The sequence below is a fragment of the Pleurodeles waltl genome, chromosome 3_1, assembly GCF_031143425.1.
Source record: "Pleurodeles waltl isolate 20211129_DDA chromosome 3_1, aPleWal1.hap1.20221129, whole genome shotgun sequence".
Taxonomy (NCBI): Eukaryota; Metazoa; Chordata; class Amphibia; order Caudata; family Salamandridae; genus Pleurodeles; species Pleurodeles waltl.
This window is the reverse complement of record NC_090440.1, coordinates 707,350,013-707,369,445: the sequence shown is the minus strand read 5'-3', so window position 1 is coordinate 707,369,445 and position 19,433 is coordinate 707,350,013. Positions and strand designations below refer to the sequence as shown.

Sequence of the window (19,433 nt, the reverse complement as noted above, 5' to 3'; positions counted from 1 at the left end):
TAGCACACGGGCAGATATGGATCATGTGGTATTTCCTCTGACTGGAAAACAGATATACCAAAGGAGGAGAGAGACTGCATGGGGCACAGTGAAGCAAGAGGTGATATTCACACAAGAGGTAATTTGTCCATAACTATCATGTCTTAGAGAGTAGTACAGGTGGCAATCGGATAGGAAACATCTTTACCTTCTGCTCAGCCTCCCTGACCAGCTGTCCTTGGAGCTGCTGGAGTTGCACAGCGGAATCACTACGCAGCTGGTTGTATGTGTCCTCAAGAGAGGTTAACTGTGACTGGATGTCTTCCTTCTCCTGAGCCGAGAGCCTGGTGAAAAAGTCCACATTAGTATGGATTTGTAGGTCAATTATCACCTCTCAAAATATGCTCATAAAAACATATTACCCACCTCCCAGCTAATAAAAGTGAGAGACAGAACGAGAGAGAAAGAAAAGGGCAGACAATCACCAACTACTATTCTCCATTTTGGTTGCTAATGTCTGGTGGTGCTCTTTTTAATATAGAATACTACACCTCATCCAGGTGACCACCCCACCTGCAGAGATGATGTATCCATCACTACTGTGAGTTCTGGGTAGGGTAGGGAAAACGGCATGCCACAGGGTACGTTTGGCCTCTGTCAACCACCACTGAAGGTCTTGGTCCACCTCGTCTGAGATAGGGATGGTGTATGAGAGTCAACCCCAGTCCCGAGCCCACTGCAGGTTGAGGTTCCACTGCAAAGCCTGCATGTGCCAATGAGCACAAGGAAGGAAAAGGATGCACAACACCAGAATGCCAAGGAGTCTCAGAACTGTCCATGGTGAAAAACAAGAGTGAACCCACACATAGGAATCATAACTTCAATGTCCCAGACCCACTGAGAGGGCTGAAATGCCTTGAAAGACACAGTGGCCAGAGTGGACTTTATGAAGGGAATCTTCTGTGTTGACTGCAGACATAATTTAAGTTTGTTGATTGAAAATCCAATGGAGGACAGCAGGGAGATGGATTTCCTAAGGTGGAATGTGACTGGCTGCCGGGAACACACTTTCGAAGCCAGTCATTAAGGAACGGGAATCTGTGCATTCATGCCCTGTGATGTTGGACTGTGACCACCCTCTTCATCTTAGTAAAAACCAGAGGGCCAAGGTGAGGCAGAAGGGTAGGATGGTAAACCGAAAGTATTTCAACACCACCACAAACCAAAGGAAGCGTCTGTGGGACTTAAGGTTTCCTACATGAAAACACATGTCCTGCAAGTCCAAGGAAGCTCTGGGATCCAAAGCAAAAGTCAACGTATTCATCTTGTTCTACAGAAGGAAGGTGTTCAAGAACTGAATATCTCAACTCTTGAACTTGGACTACTGAAGAAAGGGGTTTAGGAACTGAGGGTCTCATATCCGCCTCAGCCCTCCATCTTCTTTTGGGCACTAAAGGGCAATGGGAGCAACACCACCTGCATTTCTCAGCTTCTGCAACTCTCTCAATGGCATGTTTGGCAAACGGTGACAAACCTCCTGAGCAACAATGGAGGCATGGTCTGCTGAAGCTTGGCCCAAGGTGGGAGGGACAGCAGTGATAGTGGACACATAAGGGAGAGAGCAACCAAGTTGAATGATCAGCACTACCCACAGGTCTGAGGTAACTATTGGCCAGATAGGAAGATACAACAGTATGATGACCCCTACCAGGACCTGGACATGAGCATCAGAGGGAGGAATCAGAGTGGCTTGGTTGCAATTGCTGCAGGAAACAAGGAAGAGATCCCTTTCTGTTCCGATGAGAGTGTCCAAAAGATTAGTCCAGGGGTCTTCCCACTGCTGGAAAATGCCTGTGCCACCATCTGGTGTAAAGGCACTGGTGATCTGCTCGGCATCAGCAACTGAGTTTAGAGATGTCATCATGTGGCTCAGGACCTGAGAAATGCACTGGTGAGTTACCCATTTTCACAGCTTCAGCAAATTAATGTGAAGGCAGATTTCCACTAGGGACCAGATTTCCTCTTATCTCCATTTTTCCCAGATGGCCTCCCAAGTCCATTAGTGTAGGAAAGTGCCCCTTCCTGACACGGTCACCCCCACTTTCTGCCTGGTACATGATACAATTTTGACTGAATGTGCACTGGGTTCCTACTAAACAGGTCCCTAGTGCCAGATCTCTTTCCCTAAAACTGTGCAATAGTTCCCCAATTGGCAATATCCTTGGCACCCCTCTAAGTCCCTAGTAAATGGTACCCCTGGTACCTAGGGTATGGGTACCAAAGAGGGTCCCCAAGTACTGCAGCATGTATTGTGCCACACCTAGGGACCCCTCACCTAGCACAAGTCGACTGCCATTGCAGGCTTGTGTCCTGATGCAGCGAAAAGGGAAAATACAACATGGCACATGGCCTGTGTGCCATGTCCCCTAACACTGTGTGCAAAACATGCAAGTCAACCTTACAGTATGCCTTACAGCCCTAAAGCAGAGTGCATTATATTGCATGTTAGGAAATATCTGCCTGAGCAGATATGCCCCTGCTTTGTTTCTGCCGATTTATAGACATAGTGAGTGAACAGGGAAGCCATTTCAAGTACAAGTGCTGGACACTTGTCAATACGAGTTCCTCGCATACATGATGGCTTCACTGAAACTAGGAATGTTTGGTATTAGACATCTCATATAAATAAACCCTCACTGATGCCAGTAATGGATTTATTAATACATGCACCCAGAGGGCACCTTAGAGGTTCCCCCTGAAAACCTGCCAACTACCAGTGTGTGGAATGACTAGCTTTAGATACCCTGCCACCACCAGACACGATTCTGACCCCCTAAGGGCGAGAGCATTTGCTCTTGGACGGTCAGAAACAAAGCCTGCTCTGAGACAGGTGTTTACACACCCCTCCCAACAGGATGACCTGCAAATCTGCATTCCAAGGCTGGGGGCTTCAAAGAAGCACAATGCCCCAAGAATGCAGCTATGGCTTCACTCAATGGAGAGATGCCGGCCCCCCTGCCCAAGGCAGAACAGGTGGGAAATTTAGTGATTTAGTATTTGGAGAGGTGTGTTCACCCCTCAGGTCCATCCCACCCCTAAGGTGTGCTGCCTGATATGGACACAACATTTAGAAATCTGACATCTTGGTGTTGGCAGATTCAGTAACTCTGGGACATGGTTATGCCCACTCCCCCACAAGAGGTGGTCATAAACGGGGGGTAGTCATCCCAAGGGTAAGCAGACCATTGGCTAGTACTCTACACTCCCTGAAACAACCTTAAATTGAGTATTTAGGTGGCCCCCTGACACCAGAAGAAAAGATTTGTCTGACAAAAGAAGAAGGAACAAGAAGACCCAAAGAGGAGAGAACTGTGGACTGCTGCTCGACTATGGTGCAAAACCCTGCCTGCCTACCTGCCCCTGTACTGACAATCGCGAGAACCTGACTGGTCCTCCAACTGTGCTGCCTCCAAAAGTCTCGGAGAGCCTTCGGCACTTCACCAATTCGTCAGCATCGTCTTTGGAGTGGAGGAGCCCCTCCCCTGCACCTTGCAGGTACGAAACACAATGTCTGGTTCACCAGTCTGCTGACCATTGGGTACACCCCAGTAGCTGCTTAGGAGGAGAACACCAAGCTCCAGCAGGACCATCCCAGTCTTCCCACCAAGTGAGAAAACCCAAGGACCTACTGGAGCCGAACTGCACTACTAACCCGGGTACGAGGCCCCTTGAAGCAACCAACACTTGTTTGAAGTCCAATTCGGACTCCAAAGCTGAAACCAAGGACCAGCCGTCGAGGGATGTCAGCAATGCAGAGGACCTTATCGAGAGTGGTCCAGTTGTCCTGTTCTGTCCCTTTCTTGCCAGTCCACCTAAGAATCATGGGTGCCTTGACGTAGGAACACCCAATGACCACAAAATGCAGCACCAGAGCTCCCATGCCCGGGCCCCCAACAAATGACTGTGTTCCCTTGCTTCAAGGACCCACACCGACCGAGCCCCCTGGAGAGAGCTCATGGGCTTGTCCCCAAATCCCCCTTTGCAGCCCTTTTCTAGGTGGCCCCTCTCATCATCAACCGTGCAGTGTGCTAGTCACCCAGACTAAACCAGCACCACTGCACCCAGACGCCCCAGGCAGGTAAAACTGTATTGTCTACAGGGGACACCTGAGAACTGTCGGCAAAGACACTATTGCAAAAAGTACTTTTTTTGTCTTCTTATTTATTTGCAAAACGATGTACCTCAAGAGTACTTCCCTTCTTTGAAATTTTTCTGGTGTTGAAACGTAATACAAAAAGTATCTATATTTTTCTAAAATTGGTCTTGAGATTCTTCTTGCGTGTGTCTCTCATTTATTGACTGTGTGTTCAACAAATGCATCTAACTACCCTCTGATACGCCAAAACTGCTCGCCCGTGCTACCACAAGAGAGAGCATTTGGGATTATTACTTTTAACCCTTGTAAACCAATAAGGGTCATCTGGACTATGTGCATAGTGTCCCTTACATTGGTACACTACACAGATAGCCAGCTTCCTAGAAAGCTCAGTTTCAAGTCGGAACCCCCTCTACGGTTGCTTTACCCAAAGGAGCTTGCAATTCCTGCTGCAAGATGGACATGAATTTCTCCATTAGCTGCACTGATGGGGGTGGTAGGAGTAGCAGAGCAGAAAAGAATGAGGGGCTGTAGGCCCTCTTGACAAGTTCAGGACCCATTCATCCGAAGTGGTCTTACCACCCTTGGAGGGAATGTCATCCTGCCTCCTACAGAGTGGATGTGGTGCGTGTCAAAAAGGAACACTAAAGTGGTTTTCTGGTTGTGGTTGCCGGAGGAGTGGGGGGCTAATCTGCACATTGCCATTAATGCCCAGAATGTTATCTTTGGGTGAAGGGGTCTTGGCCACGAAATGACTGAGCAGGCTGCTGTGTCAGCAGCAGGGTCTGGTGATGGGACATGAGAAAACCCTTGTGTAACCATGAAATGGGCGAAACTGCTGTGAAAATAATCAGGTAGGGGCAGGCAGCCCCAGAGAAGGCTCTGTTTCATGACTTTCCTTAAAGTATTCCATGGTTGAGTCCTCTTTCTCATAAAAAAATGAGAGCACTATCAAATGGCATGCCTATTAAAGATGCCTAGGCATCCCCAGAGAACCTGCCAGACCTAATCCAGGCATAGCACCGTACTGGTGCCCACTGCTTGCCCCGAGCAGTCAGTTGTTTTGAGGCCAGACCTTAGAAAGAATGTTACTGCATTCCACCTGTCATGTATGGTTTGGGCTAAACACACCCATAGGTCCTCTGGAACTGCTGAGAAGATTTGACTAAAAGCATCCTGTGAGAAGTTGGCTCTGCATATACTATCTCAAAGTAAGAGATAGGTGCACAGAGTCCAAGGGTTCCCCTTAGAGGTAAGATAGTGGCAAAAGTAGATAATTCTAATGCTCTATTTTGTAGTACTGCGGTCAAGCAGTAGCTTTATCAGATGGTAGAGTTAAACATTTGTTGTACACACACAGGCAATAAATGAGAAACACACGCCAGGCCAATAGTTTTTATATAGAAAAATATATGTTCTTAATTTAATTTAGAACCACAAGTTCAAGATTTGAAGTAAATACATAAAATGCAAGGTACTCCACACAGGTAAGTTAGGAACTTTGAATTGGAGCAATAGCATACACAGTTTTAGTAAAAATGTCAATAAGCTATTTTAAAAGTGGACACAGTGCAAAAATCAACAGTTCCTGGGGAAGTTAAGTAATGGTTAGTTTGTCAGGTAAGTAAGGCACTTACAACTCTAAGTTCCTGGGCATAGGCAGCCCACCATTGGGGGTTCAAGGCAACCCCAAAGTTACCACACCAGTAGCACTGGGCCGGTCAGGTGCAGAGGTCAAAGAGGAGCCCAAAACACATAGGCGCCTATGAAGAACAGGGGTGCTCCGGTTCCAGTCTGCCAGTAGGTAAGTACCTGCGTTCTCGGAGGGCAGACCAGGGGGGGTTTGTAGAGCACTGGGGGGGGACGCAAGTAGGCACACAAAACACACCCTCAGCAGCACAGGGGCAGCCGGGTGCAGTGTGCAAAGCAGGCGTTGGGTTGGTAGTAGGAATCAATGGAGGGACCCGGGGGGCACAGGGGGGCTTCTTTGGCCAGCCACCGACTGGGCTAGGCAGAGGGTCGCCTGGTGGTCACTCCTGCACTGAAGTTCGGTTCCTTCTGGTCCTGGGGGCTGCAGGTGCAGTGCTTGGTCCAGACGTCGGGTTCCTTGTTACAGGCAGTCGCGGTCAGGGGGAGCCTCTGGATTCTCTCTGCATGAGTCGCTGTGGAGGTCCAGGGGGGTCGTCTCAGGCTACTCACGAGGTCGCAGTCGCCTGGAAGTTCTCCCTGTGGTTCAGGGCAGTCCCCTGAGGCTTCAGAGGTCGCTGGTCCCTGTTGGATGAGTCGCTGTTGCAGTTTTCTTCAAGTCAGGAGACAGGCCGGTAGGGCTGGGGTCAAAGCAGTTGTCGTCTCCGTCGTCTCTGCAGGGCTTTCAGGTCAGCAGTCCTTGTTTCAGGTTGCAGGAATGTGATTTCCAGGGTTCTGGTGTGCCCCTAAATACTAACTTTAGGGTTGTGTTTAGGTCTGGGGGGCAGTAGCCAATGGCTACTGTCCTGGAGGGTGGCTACACCCTCTTTGTACCTCCTCCCTGAGGGGAGGGGGCACATCCATAATCCTGTTGGGGGAATCCTCCAAACTTAAGATGGAGGATTTCTAAAGGTAGGGGTCACCTCAGCTCAGGACACCTTAGGGGCTGTCCTGACTGGTGGGTGACTCCTCCTTGTTTTTCTCATTATCTCCTCCAGCCTTGCCGCCAAAAGTGGGGGCAGTGGCCAGAGGGGCGGGCCTCTCCACTAGCTGGGATGCCCTAGGGTGCTGTAACACCGCCAGGTGTTGCAGTTCCTGCAGGGGGAGGTGAGGAGCACCTCCACTCAGTGCAGGCTTTGTTCCTGGCCACAGAGTGACAAAGGCACTCTCCCCATGTGGCCAGCAAGTCGTCTGGTTGTGGCAGGCTGGCAGAAACTGGTCAGCCTAGCACTAGGAGTTGGACTGCTATTCAGGGGGCATCTCTAAAATGCCCTCTGGGTACATTGCACAAAAAATTCCACACTGGCATCAGTGTGCATTTATTGTGCTGAGAAGTTTGATACCAAACTTCACAGTTTTCAGCGTAGCCTTTATGGAACTGTGAAGTTCATATTTGACAAACTCCCAGAAAATATACTCTTTATGGCTACCCTGCACTTACAATGTCTAAGGTTTTGCCTAGACGCTGTAGGGGCATAGTGCTCATGCACATATGCCCTCACCTGTGGTATAGTGGACCCGGCCTTAGGGCTGTAAGGCCTGCTAGAGGGGTGACTTACTTATTCCACAGGCAGTGTAATGTTGTACATGCTGCAGCCCTTAGAGACATTCCCTGGCATCAGGGCCCTTGGTACCAGGGGTACCATTTACAAGGGACTTATCTGAGTGCCAGGGCTTTGCCAATTGTGGAAGCACAGGTACAGTTTAGGGAAAGAAAACTGGTGCTGGGGCCTGGTTAGCAGGGTCCCAGCACACTTTCTATCATAACTGGCATCAGCAAAAGGCAAAAAGTCAGGGGGTAACCATGCCAAGGTAGCATTTCCTTACACATCCTCATAAAGCATGGCTGTAGCATCCTAGGAGGCAGCTGACACTGACTTCAAAGCAAAACTAGCCAATGAAAATGTGTACCTGCCAAAAGTTTCCATTTGCGTAGACTTATAGCCAGGGAAAGTCCTGAAAAAGACTTTAGGGCTGACAGCTGGTCGATGCCTTGACCACCAGGATCTCTGGCATAAGACATGTTAAAAAGTCAGGACCACCCAGTGACTGTCTGTGGCAAAGAGCTACCTGTCTGTTGACTGGGGGACCAGAGCACGGTTTCGGGCAACTGCCTAACAGGGTATCCGTTAAAGCCCATTTGAATGCAAGATAAGTTCAGTAGGTGCCTAGTCAGGCTGCTGGACCTCAGTCAGGACGTTATTTTTGACCTCCTAGAGAGAGCGGTTGGTCAAGGATCTTTGCAACCCACCTCAGGACCATAACAAAAGAGAGACTCTCCTCAATGTGAAGTTAAACTACAGGATAGTAGTGCCCTGGACACTTATACCAACATTCCTCATAGTACAGAGGAGAAAATTCATCCTCCTCATCCTAGTCATCTGAAACTGTCCTCAAGAGTTGATGTATAAGCTTGGCCTTCCAAGCCTTCCTTAAGGGCTCTATTTGCTGCAAAGTCGCAGATGGACATGGAAATTTGGATTGCATTGGGATGAAACTCAGAACTAGCACCTGAGGAGTTTAGGAGCGAGACCAAGAGGCATGCTGATGCAGCTTTGTGCCCTCTCTGGAATGCAAGATTGGCAAGAAGGAGCAGATTTCCGCTTCAACTTCTTGTGCTTACCCCAAGACGTCAACCGTTAACAAGGACCTGCTGTGGGAACATTTGCAGGAGCGGGAACAGGACCTTACTTACAACTTCGACTGGTCAGGGAGTGGAGTCTTTCAAAGTCAGTTATTAAGTTTCACCTCACAGCCCCTTATGGCCTTAAGGTTTATTTAGGCAAAGTTATCATGGGCCCTAGAGTCGTGCTCTGACCCCAAGCACCAGAGACATACCTTGTGGGGAACTGTCACAGACATGTATTGGCGACAGTCTCTAAAAGGTTTAAAGCGTGTTGTTTCGGGAGGTGACAGTCTCCCTGCACATTGAGGAAAAAGAAGAATTTTAGAGAAAAGGACTAAAGCTCCAGATCCACATCCGAAGTCACGGAAATAAAAGAACTAATGTCAGCGCTTCTGGATGTCACTTATATGAGCCAAGCTTGTCACTTCTAGAGGTGAATGACATTAATGCAGAGCTGAACGACTCCACCTACAGGCACACAGGTGTACTGCTTTTGAGTTTCCAGATCTAGTCTGAAGTTTGGAGGAATATTCATCAAGTGAGGAATCTGTGGTTAAAAATATCCACCAGAACTTTTGGCACTGCTGATGTAATTAGCAATCTGGAGATAGCAAGTCCAAGGAATGGGCCACTGAACTGAGTCTCCGAAACACTTAAATGCAGAATCAGCTTTTCTCAAAAACATCTGAATCCGTCAAATGGCATATCCATGTATGCAGCTGAATCACCACACTTGTGCCAACGGCATGACCCAGGCATTCCTGACAGCTCTCAATATGCGCAGTGCACTGGGTAATGCATTAGGGTTGACCCTGCTAGGGTAAGCCTGGACCACTAAGATCTCGGGAGACAGATGCTTGGTCAGAAAGGCAGGATCCCCACATAGAGGCATTTGACCCTTAGCTACAGGGCGACTCATTGAGCACGGAATAGACCACATCACCATCAAAGCCCCTGTCAAAGCCTCAATAAAGGGCAGAAGGGTTCTAAGGTCACAGGCCCAGACTACAAGATCTTTTCAAATGTGCCTAGTTTTGTACCATGGGCAACTGACAGTCCAACAAGGCAACTAAAGGTCTGACACATCTGCAGCTATGTGTACTACTACAGCAAAAGAAGCACTCTTAACTCTGGAGCTGTCTGTGAGGAGTCTAAACTCTGTCTCATTCGAATTATCCAGGCCACTACGATTTTGCCAGATTAAATACATGTCCATGCCTGCAATAGTGTAATTAAGGGGTAGCAAATTCTCTACCTTCTCATCATTTTCATCACAAGCAACGTTCTGAAAGCCCTAGATAGAGTATGAATCAAATCCAAATAAAGTCTCTAAACTTTGGTAGTACTGCCATTGAGATGGTGGCATTGCCTGGGTGTCCCCTCCCAGACCAGAGGCTGAGCCTTATCTATTTTATCTAGACACTGGCTGAGCTCAGGCCAAAGTAGGATCTGGAACAGGCAGCAGGACTGAATCCGGAGTCAGTACTTTTAGAGCAGAAGTTGACTTCAGGGCAGTTGGAACCAAACATGGCCTTTGGTTTAAGTGTGGAGTCATGGGCCAGCATCAACTAGAGGCTGAGAAGAAGTCCAACTGAGTTAGTCAGCACTTGCATAAGCACTGCCAGATCCACGGGGCTCAAAGGTACTGCTGAGGAACCTGAAGTCGTCCATAAGAGTTGTAGCATGGCCTCCGTGAATATCTCTCCCTGCTGCAGGGTAAAAAACAGTCCAGGAAACTCAGAGCATGTTGGGGACCAACTTTGGGACAAGCTCCAGCTAGGATGAGGAGGGCAGACTTGGATCCTATTAGCACAGACTGCTCAAATTCTCACAGTTAGTGTGGCAAAAGACAAGAACAACCCGGCATGGACTTCTAATGCTTATGGTAAGATTTGTCTTCAATTTACAAGAGGACCTGCGTGTAGAACCTGGAGTGGTTTGACTCTGGGAAATGGAGCATGAGCAGGCTCAGGGCTTGAAAAGTGACTTGCGCCTCCCTTGTGTTTGGTGACATACAGCTCTGTCTTGCACTCCCTGATGTCTTTCAGGGATCGTATGTTGCAAGACATTGTCTGTAATTGACCTAAGGCACAACAGGCAGTTATCGTGTGGGTCCACAACACATCTTTTACAAGCATGACCATGCAGGGTTTGACACTTGTGGTCTTTGGGGAAGACACTATGCTTGAATACTGTCAAGAGAAGTATTTTGGGGAAAGAAAGATACAGCCAAAATGATAAGGAGTGGAGCTCCAGGTCTGCACTGAAGGATGCAGAAAGGAACTGATGTCAGCACACAGCGATGGTGCCATCACTTCCAGAAACAGTGCAAAGCCACCACCGAGTCTCATGATGCCACCTAGCGGAACAAGACAACCCCCTAAACCTGCAAAGGGAAGGGCTGCAAAATTGACAAATTATGCAAAAACACTTGCACCAACAGTGACAATATTTAATGTTTATTTGTACTGTCCAATCCAGGATAAATAATAACGTTAAAGTAACAGAGTCCGCACATTGAAGAGATAGAATGCATTCTAAAACCTATTGTAAAAGCAATACATATATATGATAAACATCATATTTTGATGCTTTCACATTGAGACTGCATTTATTAATGGATACAATACATCCTTAACATGGTAAATATTAACAGATTATCTATCAGAATAAGCTGGAACATAATCTGAATTGCTTACCATTTGGATTTCAAGAATTTCATGAAAAAAATGTCTGAAAGACTTCTGGGTATTAAATATTGCAAATGGCACACCATCTTCTATTGTCAAAAAGGCAGTTTAAAGGTTACCTTCATTTCACCTCTAACATAGATTCAAACCAGATAATGTGTTTCTTTGAGATCTGAAACCAAGAGGCGATCTCCTTTGAGGTGGGCTGAAGTGGCCAGGATGCACAGGAGTCATGAGTCGCCTGCAGCCTCTAGCTCTAGAGTCACTAAAGCAACTAAAGTCCAATGCCAGGGTCAGGGAGCTGCAAAGGTGTTCTACATCCATATGTGGGGTCTATATCATTCATGCCACTAAGCTTCAAGGTGCGAGAATCAAACCCAGAGACAGACAGAAGTTTTTCTTTTCACCCCTATTTTTGGGAGTGTACAGTTAGCAGTGGCACATCCCCCTGAATCCAGTACAACTGGGTCATTCTTCTAGACCACCAGTTTCCAAAATTATCACACACTGAAGTCATCATCAAACCTTAATCATGCAGCCTAGTCCCTAACTGGGATTTCTGGAGTCTCTGTGTTCACTGTAAAAGAAAATCTTAATTGGTACAGGCCTTTTCAAAAGACAGAAACTGAGGATTGTTGATGTCCAGATGTAACAGAAATTTGGCTTTTTTACAGTTTCAAAAGTTTTTTAATCGAATTCTGTGATTATTTTCTTTGGGCTTAAATGAATGGGGATTTGTCATTTATTGATTATGGATATATATTTACTTTTTCAGTCACTTTAGGTCTTTTGTCAGGCTGGGAGTCTGATTTTTTTCATCTCGACAAGTATGCATTGTCTCTCTAGGGACAGGAAGAGTGTGAGCAACTGTGAGGAAACAGGCTTTTTGCAAGTTCACCTGTACTTCTTTCCCCCATTTTAACTACTAGTCTCTGCTGAAATGACGCTGAGATGAAATCCTTCTCAGGGCTCTGTGCATGTGATCTGATCCTTAAAAAGTATAGGTTGTTTGGCTGATACCCAATTGCCTTACCTTAACTTATTAGTCCCTAGTTTACGGTACTAAAGGTATCCAGAGCATGTAAGTTAAAGTATCTCGCAGAGCCTGCAGCACTTCCTGTGCCACCCTGTGTACAGCAAAGAAAACATGCTTCCCTGCTTGTCATTATAGACCGGCAGGGAAATTTCAAATTGCTAACTCGACTTACCCAATTAAAGGTACTGCAAGGCCCAAACCTCCATTTTTCATACATGTAACGCACCCCTACGGAAGGGCTATACGGTTCTAAGGCATGGTGCAGCATATTAAAAAGTAGAACATGTGATTTACATGTTCTAAGAGTAAAAAACTTGCAATTTTAATTTTTACTGGGAGAGAGGCTAGAAGCCCCGTTGGCAAGTACAGGGTTACATACTGATAACTGAGCTGTGCCAACATCTGCAAGGGACTACTAAAGTTGGTACCTCACGGTATTAAACAACTCATTACATTAAACCCGACATGCTCATGTCAAATTTCATATAACTTTTTGCTACATGAAACTTTTAGAGAGTTGCCACTCTGTTGGCCATGTTTCCCAGGAGCCATTTCGAGATGCCAGTCATGAAACAGCCTTCTGCCTGCCTGTGGAGATGTGTTTATGACTCCCAAGACAGGCAGGCAGCTAGAGAAGGGAAACTGGTTTCCAAACCATTTTCTCAGGGGTGTGTAGCCCTCTTGATATCCACACTTCTAAGTAGGGCTAGGGAGCTCTACACACGAGACAGGATATATATGGCTGCGTTGGACTGAACTGGGCGTGGTGCCACGGTTCAACTTCAGGACGCAACCTCAGATGAGCTGAGAAGAGACTGGCTCAGAGTCTTGTAGGATTACAGGGACAGGGTCTTCCTCTCGAGCTCAGACTGTCAAAAGGACCAGTGTGGAATTTGGTGCTGAACTGGAAGTGGGCTTCAACACTGAAATGGAACTCAAGATTGGATCAAGCGGCACAGACCTGGTGGCGGTAACCCACCTGGAGTCCTCAGTAGATTCTTGCGATCCAAAGGTAAGGACCAGTGTCTGTCTGACCAGAAGTCAGTGCTGAACACGAAGCTGGCTCACAAGGCACAGGCGGCACCAAGGGTGAACCCACTGTGGATCACCTGACTGGAGACCTCTGCAGATTCGTGGGACCTGAAGGTGCCACAGAGGGAGCCAGAAGAGTGCCAAAGATCTGCAACATGGCCTCTTTAAAAGCTTTAATCAGTTGCAACATTGCTGATGACACAGGAAACTAAGGGTGCATTGAGATCAACTGTGGAATCTGCTCCTTGGCAGGGGACCGGGAGTAAGACGAGAAGCACTCTGACCTGACGTCCCCTTGACTTCTCAGGTTGGGAGACGTGGGATTTGGGACAAATCATGCTTGCCTTCTTGTGCTTCTCTTTGACTTCTTGGAAAACGTGGACCACGATGTGGACCAGTCGTGCGAAAGGCCCAGAGAGCAAAAACATGCCCATGCCCTGCCTTTGAGAAGTAATTCCAAAACTTCTTTTGGTGCTCAATGGCATAAAAACTCCGCTTCACAATCCCCTATCGCCCTTGGATTTATGAGAGCATACTCCTCACAGGACTTAGAGTTGCCTTCCGAACCCAAACACCAGAGGCACACCTTGTGCAGGTCTGTCACAGACATATATTTGCAACAGTACCTACAAGGCTTGAACCCTGAAGTTTTATGAGGGAACATAGTTAATTTACACACTAGAAAAGAAGCAGACTTTTAAGTAAAAACTCATCAAATGACGAGGAAAATGATAGGAGCGAGTTTTGGATCCACGTACAAAGGTGAAGAAAGAGAGGTCCTCACACCCATTGTCACTTCTGGGGCAGAACAAAATCAAAACAGAGACACATGGCCCTAATTACTGGCACACAGGGGCAATGTTACTCAAATATTCCAGATCTAGTCTGACGCATGGGAATATTCCTACGTTAAGGAATCTGCGGTTGGAAGTATCCATAAAAAATATAAACGCAGTGATGGTACTTATGCAGTTCCGCTTCATAGCTTCCAGCCAGTGTAGAGTCACATGGTGCTCCTGCCAGCAAGTGGGTGCACTACTGTTAATGTTTCTGGATCCAGTCTAGAATCATGGAAATATTCAAAAGTTGAGGAATCTACTGTTCAAAGTATTCACCAGAGATATGTAGCAAGTTAGATCTGTTAGTCGTGGCTTCCTGATTTTGTGATTCGCACGTATGAAGTGTGCTAGATTAGGATAGTACATTCATCTTACTGTGTGTAGGGAAGTGGGTGTCAATGTACAACTCTACTGTAGATTCTAAAATGGTAGAGTTCAATGACAGAGCTGTTTTAGTGGTGTTGTCGAGATGACTGTCTTGGTATGGAAAGGAGTCATAAGGCACAGAAAGAAGAATGACTAGGTGAACTGTTATGAAAAACACACAATGGGCACCTTAACGCTATAAATGTGCAAAATTGTAGAAGATGCAAGGTGTAGCCTACTGCACGAAATGCTATTTTGGCACTAACTGTGCAGTGATATAAGCATTCAGGTGCAGTACATCGAAGACCATCAATGTGAGTAAGCATGTTTAAAGGGCTAGATTACTTTCAAATTAATCATTAAGATAGAGAAAATTTTAAGATAACCTTAGCACTTGAATTAATAGAATTTGAAACTAGGGAAGTTTGAGTAGAGGAGCTTAAACTTCACTGAATATTTACAGTCATCTTAAAGTTTCCAATTCCAAACACATTCCACATATGTGCATGTTCTGCGCAGATTAGCAGCTCTAAAACTGATCATCATGTAGTTGTAAAGGTTCTTCAAAAAAGTATGTACTTCATGACTAGGTAAACCAGAACGCAACTTTCACCTGCTACCACCTCCACATAGTAACCTAAGACTTACATCTGGAAGATATACAGGGCCTGAATCAGAAGTATGTTTTCCTGTTAAACATGAGTGAAGGGGCAGAGGCCAAGTTCTTATTTATAAACTTAAGAAACCATATTTTATCCTTGCTACAGTGTTCTGGAGTCCTGCCTGTTGGAGAAGAAGAAATTTGCACTAAATGAATTTGAGAGCATTTGCTTGCTAGAGAAAAAAATGCTGAGGTCAGGAGAATATCCTTGTGTCTGTAACAATCTTATGAATGCCTGTCTATAAGCTCTATATACCTCACTTACATTCTTTTCCAAGCCACTCTCTCTTATAATTTCTCACTTTGTTTTGTCCCATTACAAACTCAGTCCTACATGTATTTCCTCTTCATCAGTCTATGAACAGAGCCCACCCACACTCTCAGATCATCTCTCTCCAGCTATGGCTCCAAGTCACTTCTTACCAGCTGTGGCTCCCAAATGCTTCACGGTAGCTGTGGCTCCTAATGGCTCCAAAACAATCATACAAGCCACTAATTGTTCACAAGCCATGGCTGACAATCATTTCTCACCAGACAGGGCTGCCAATCTCTTATAAGCCAAGGTTGCCAAACTATTGTAAGCCATGGATCCAAATCTCTCACCAGTTGAGGCTAACAATTGCGCCTCGAGATCTGTGGCTCCCAAACTTTCTCACAAGTTGCATCACTCAAATTGCTTTTCATCAGCCATAGCTCCACATCACTTCTCAACATCCATGGCTCTCAATTCCATCTCAAGAGTTTTGACTCCACAACACAAAGATACCCCAAATGCATGTGACATCAGGACAATATACGGCTTGCCTGTAGTTATTGGTCATTATAAATGACCTCTCGGCGTGTAGGTTAAAAAACGAAAACACTGGAAGTTGGTGGTAAAATGTATAATTTGAGGGGGTTTTCAAAACGCAATACAAAAAAAATTAATTTACGTCATTAGATGTCCATGCATGTTGTTTATGTGGGACAGATTTCGCAGATGGCAAAACAAAGTATAGCACAACATCGCAGCAGATTCAGATGTAAAGTGGAGGAAGCACCTATGGTACGCCATTTTCTGGAACTAGAACAAAGACGACGAAATACAATGGCAAGTTTTGAAGTGGTTGCCACAGATAGCCATGGTGGCAACATCAAAGGACTTTTGGAACAACGTGAATGCAAATGGATGGACATATTAAACAGCTCCCAAAAAGTGCTGAATGATGCAAATGACTTAAGGCGTTTGTCAACATGGTCATAATACATGTTGACTCGCGATAGTTGCTATATCTATTTGGACAGTTTTATCAATATGATCTGCTACCCCTCCTTTTTATGTGTAACAAAGTCTACACATCTGAATTTGGTATTTTGAGTATGGTAATATGTTGGCTGCACCTCTGAATTGTGCACTCATGGCCAATACCCCTGGTATATAATAAGTGCACCATACCTGAATCCAATTGGCGATGGCAATTGAATCCATGTCTGAATTTGCACCACTCTGGATGATTTAAGTATGAATTCACAGCAGGGACTTCTGGGGCACATTTATTTACAATGTCCCGGTATTAGACCTCACTCTCTAGAGCAAAGGTCTTCAAAATGGGGGACCTCAAGGGAGGGGGGTGCCAGACTCTAGCCAAAAGAAGCACTATACAGATAACAGGCCTTTGTTTTAAGCAAAAGCATGTTATTGAATTATGAAAAAAGTAACAGTACTTAACTGCAGTGTTTAAATAGGTCTAGACATTTTTAAACATTGCCATCTTTATAAAAATAATTGTGAAAAATTCTGAAGCAGGGCCCAATGATTTTTATTTTTCAACTTGGGAGGGGGTGGGAGGTGGCAGTAAAAAGTTTGGAGACCACTGCTCTAGTGTAAGGCTAGATTAGGGTCAAACATTGAGCATGGACACCTGAGCTCGGGCAGGCCTTTCAAGATGGCCACCAACGGTTAGCGGTATAGACCGCTTGGAGACAGGGGGAGATAAGCAGGCAACCTCTGCCGTATCTCCCCTTGCCGACACACAGTTGAGACTAGGCAGCGTATTGTGAAGCAGAGGCCTCTACTGTTCACAATAAGAATCAGTGCCTTGGGAGTGACTGTTAATTCTGTGCCCATTGGTGGGGCTGTTGTGATAATAATCACAATATCCTATTTTGTTCCTATTATTATGACAACTACGTCGGGTGAATTGTAACACGCACTGAGATACCGGTTATAATGATTATCATATTTGTAGGGTGATTTTTACATTACCTATGTGTGAGGGGGCTTTTGCTTTCACACGGTCACTTTTCAAACGGTTGGCCTGGTATGTGGATAACGGAAGCTGATGTGTGTGCATACTTTAGTAGTGAAATTAGCTGCTCTCATTTGGGGTACCACTGAGCATGTGAATGTTTCACTAAGTGATTACCTGGCAGCCTGCTGACACATTCAGTGGTGTATATGGAAAATGTCACTTACCCAGTGTACATCTGTTCGTGGCATGAGACGCTGCAGATTCACATGCTGTGCACATCCCGCCATCTAGTGTTGGGCTCGGAGTGTTACAAGTTGTTTTTCTTCGAAGAAGTCTTTTCGAGTCACAAGATCGAGGGACTCCTCCCCTTTCGGCTCCATTGCGCATGGACGTCGACTCCATCTTAGATTGTTTTCCCCGCAGAGGGTGAGGTAGGAGTTGTGTATTATAGTAATAGTGCCCATGCAATGGAGTAAATATGTATGTACATAATGTGGTTTAAAGCAATATATTTACAAATTTACAAATGTTCAAGATCAACTTCAAACGGCTACAGGCTCCCGGGGAGGCGGGTGGGCGCATGTGAATCTGCAGCGTCTCATGCCACGAACAGATGTACACTGGGTAAGTTACATTTTCCGTTCAATGGCATGTGTAGCTGCAGATACGCATGCTGTGCATAGACTAGTAAGCAGTTATCTCCCCAAAAGCGGTGGTTCAGCCTGTAGGAGTTGAAGTTGTTTGAAACAAAGTTCGTAGTACTGCTTGTCCTACTGTGGCTTGTTGTGCTGTTAACACATCCACGCAGTAGTGTTTGGTAAACGTATGAGGCGTAGACCATGTGGCTGCCTTACATATTTCAGTCATTGGAATGTTTCCTAGAAAGGCCATGGTAGCACCTTTCTTTCTAGTTGAGTGTGCCTTTGGTGTTATAGGCAGTTCTCTTTTTGCTTTGAGATAACAGGTTTGAATGTATTTAACTATCCATCTGGCAATGCCTTGTTCGGATATTGGATTCCCTGTATGAGGTTTTTGGAAAGCAACGAACAATTGTTTTGTTTTTCAAATTTGTTTTGTTCTGTCAATGTAGTACATTAACGCTCTTTTGATGTCTAATGTATGTAGTGCTCTTTCAGCTACAGAATCTGGTTCTGGAAAGAACACTGGTAGTTCTACTGTTTGATTCAAGTGGAACGGTGATATAACTTTTGGTAAGAACTTAGGATTTGTTCGTAAAACTACTTTATGCTTGTGTATCTGAATAAAGGGTTCTTGTATGGTAAATGCTTGTATCTCACTTACTCTTCTTAGAGATGTGATGGCAATTAGAAATGCTACTTTTCATGTTAAGTATTGTATCTCACATGAGTGCATGGGTTCAAACGGTGGACCCATGAGCCGTGTTAAGACAATGTTAAGGTTCCACGAAGGAACTGGTGGCGTCCTTGGTGGGATAATTCTTTTCAGGCCCTCCATAAAAGCCCTTATGACTGGGATCCTAAAAAGTGATGTTGAGTGCGTAATTTGCAGATAAGCTGAAATTGCGGTGAGATGTATTTTAATGCATGAAAAAGCTAGCTTTGACTTTTGTAAGTGCAGTAGGTAGCTGACGATGTCTTTAGCAGATGCATGTAAGGGTTGTATTTGTTTATTATGGCAGTAATGAACACATTTTTTCCACTTATTTGCATAGCAATGTCTTGTGGTTGGTTTACTTGCTTGTTTTATGACCTCCATACATTCCTGTGTGAGGTCTAAGTGTCCGAATTCTAAGACTTCAGGAGCCAGATTGCTAGATTCAGCTATGCTGGATTTGGGTGTCTGATCAGTTGTTTGTGTTGAGTTAACAGATCTGGCCTGTTTGGTAGTTTGACATGAGGTACTACTGATAGGTCTAGTAGTGTTGTGTACCAAGGTTGCCTTGCCCAAGTTGGCGCTATTAGTATGAGATTGAGTTTGTTTTGACTCAATTTGTTTACCAGATCTGGAAGGAGTGGGAGAGGGGGAAAAGCGTATGCAAATATCCCTGACCAACTCATCCATAACGCATTGCCTTGAGACTGATCCTGTGGGTATCTGGATGCGAAGTTTTGGCATTTTGCGTTTTCATTTGTTGCAAATAGGTCTATTT

General features: G+C 45.6%; 1 protein-coding gene across 3 annotated transcripts in view; it reads right to left on the bottom strand.

Annotated features, from left to right (window-relative positions):
* MACF1 (microtubule actin crosslinking factor 1) overlaps positions 1–19,433 on the bottom strand; it is a 1,225,213-nt gene that overhangs the window by 773,694 nt on the left and 432,086 nt on the right. For all 3 annotated transcript variants that reach the window (XM_069223412.1, XM_069223414.1, XM_069223413.1), the window contains one exon: positions 188–323. In XM_069223412.1, coding sequence (XP_069079513.1) covers positions 188–323 — 136 coding nt within the window. The remainder of the gene's footprint in view (positions 1–187; positions 324–19,433) is intronic.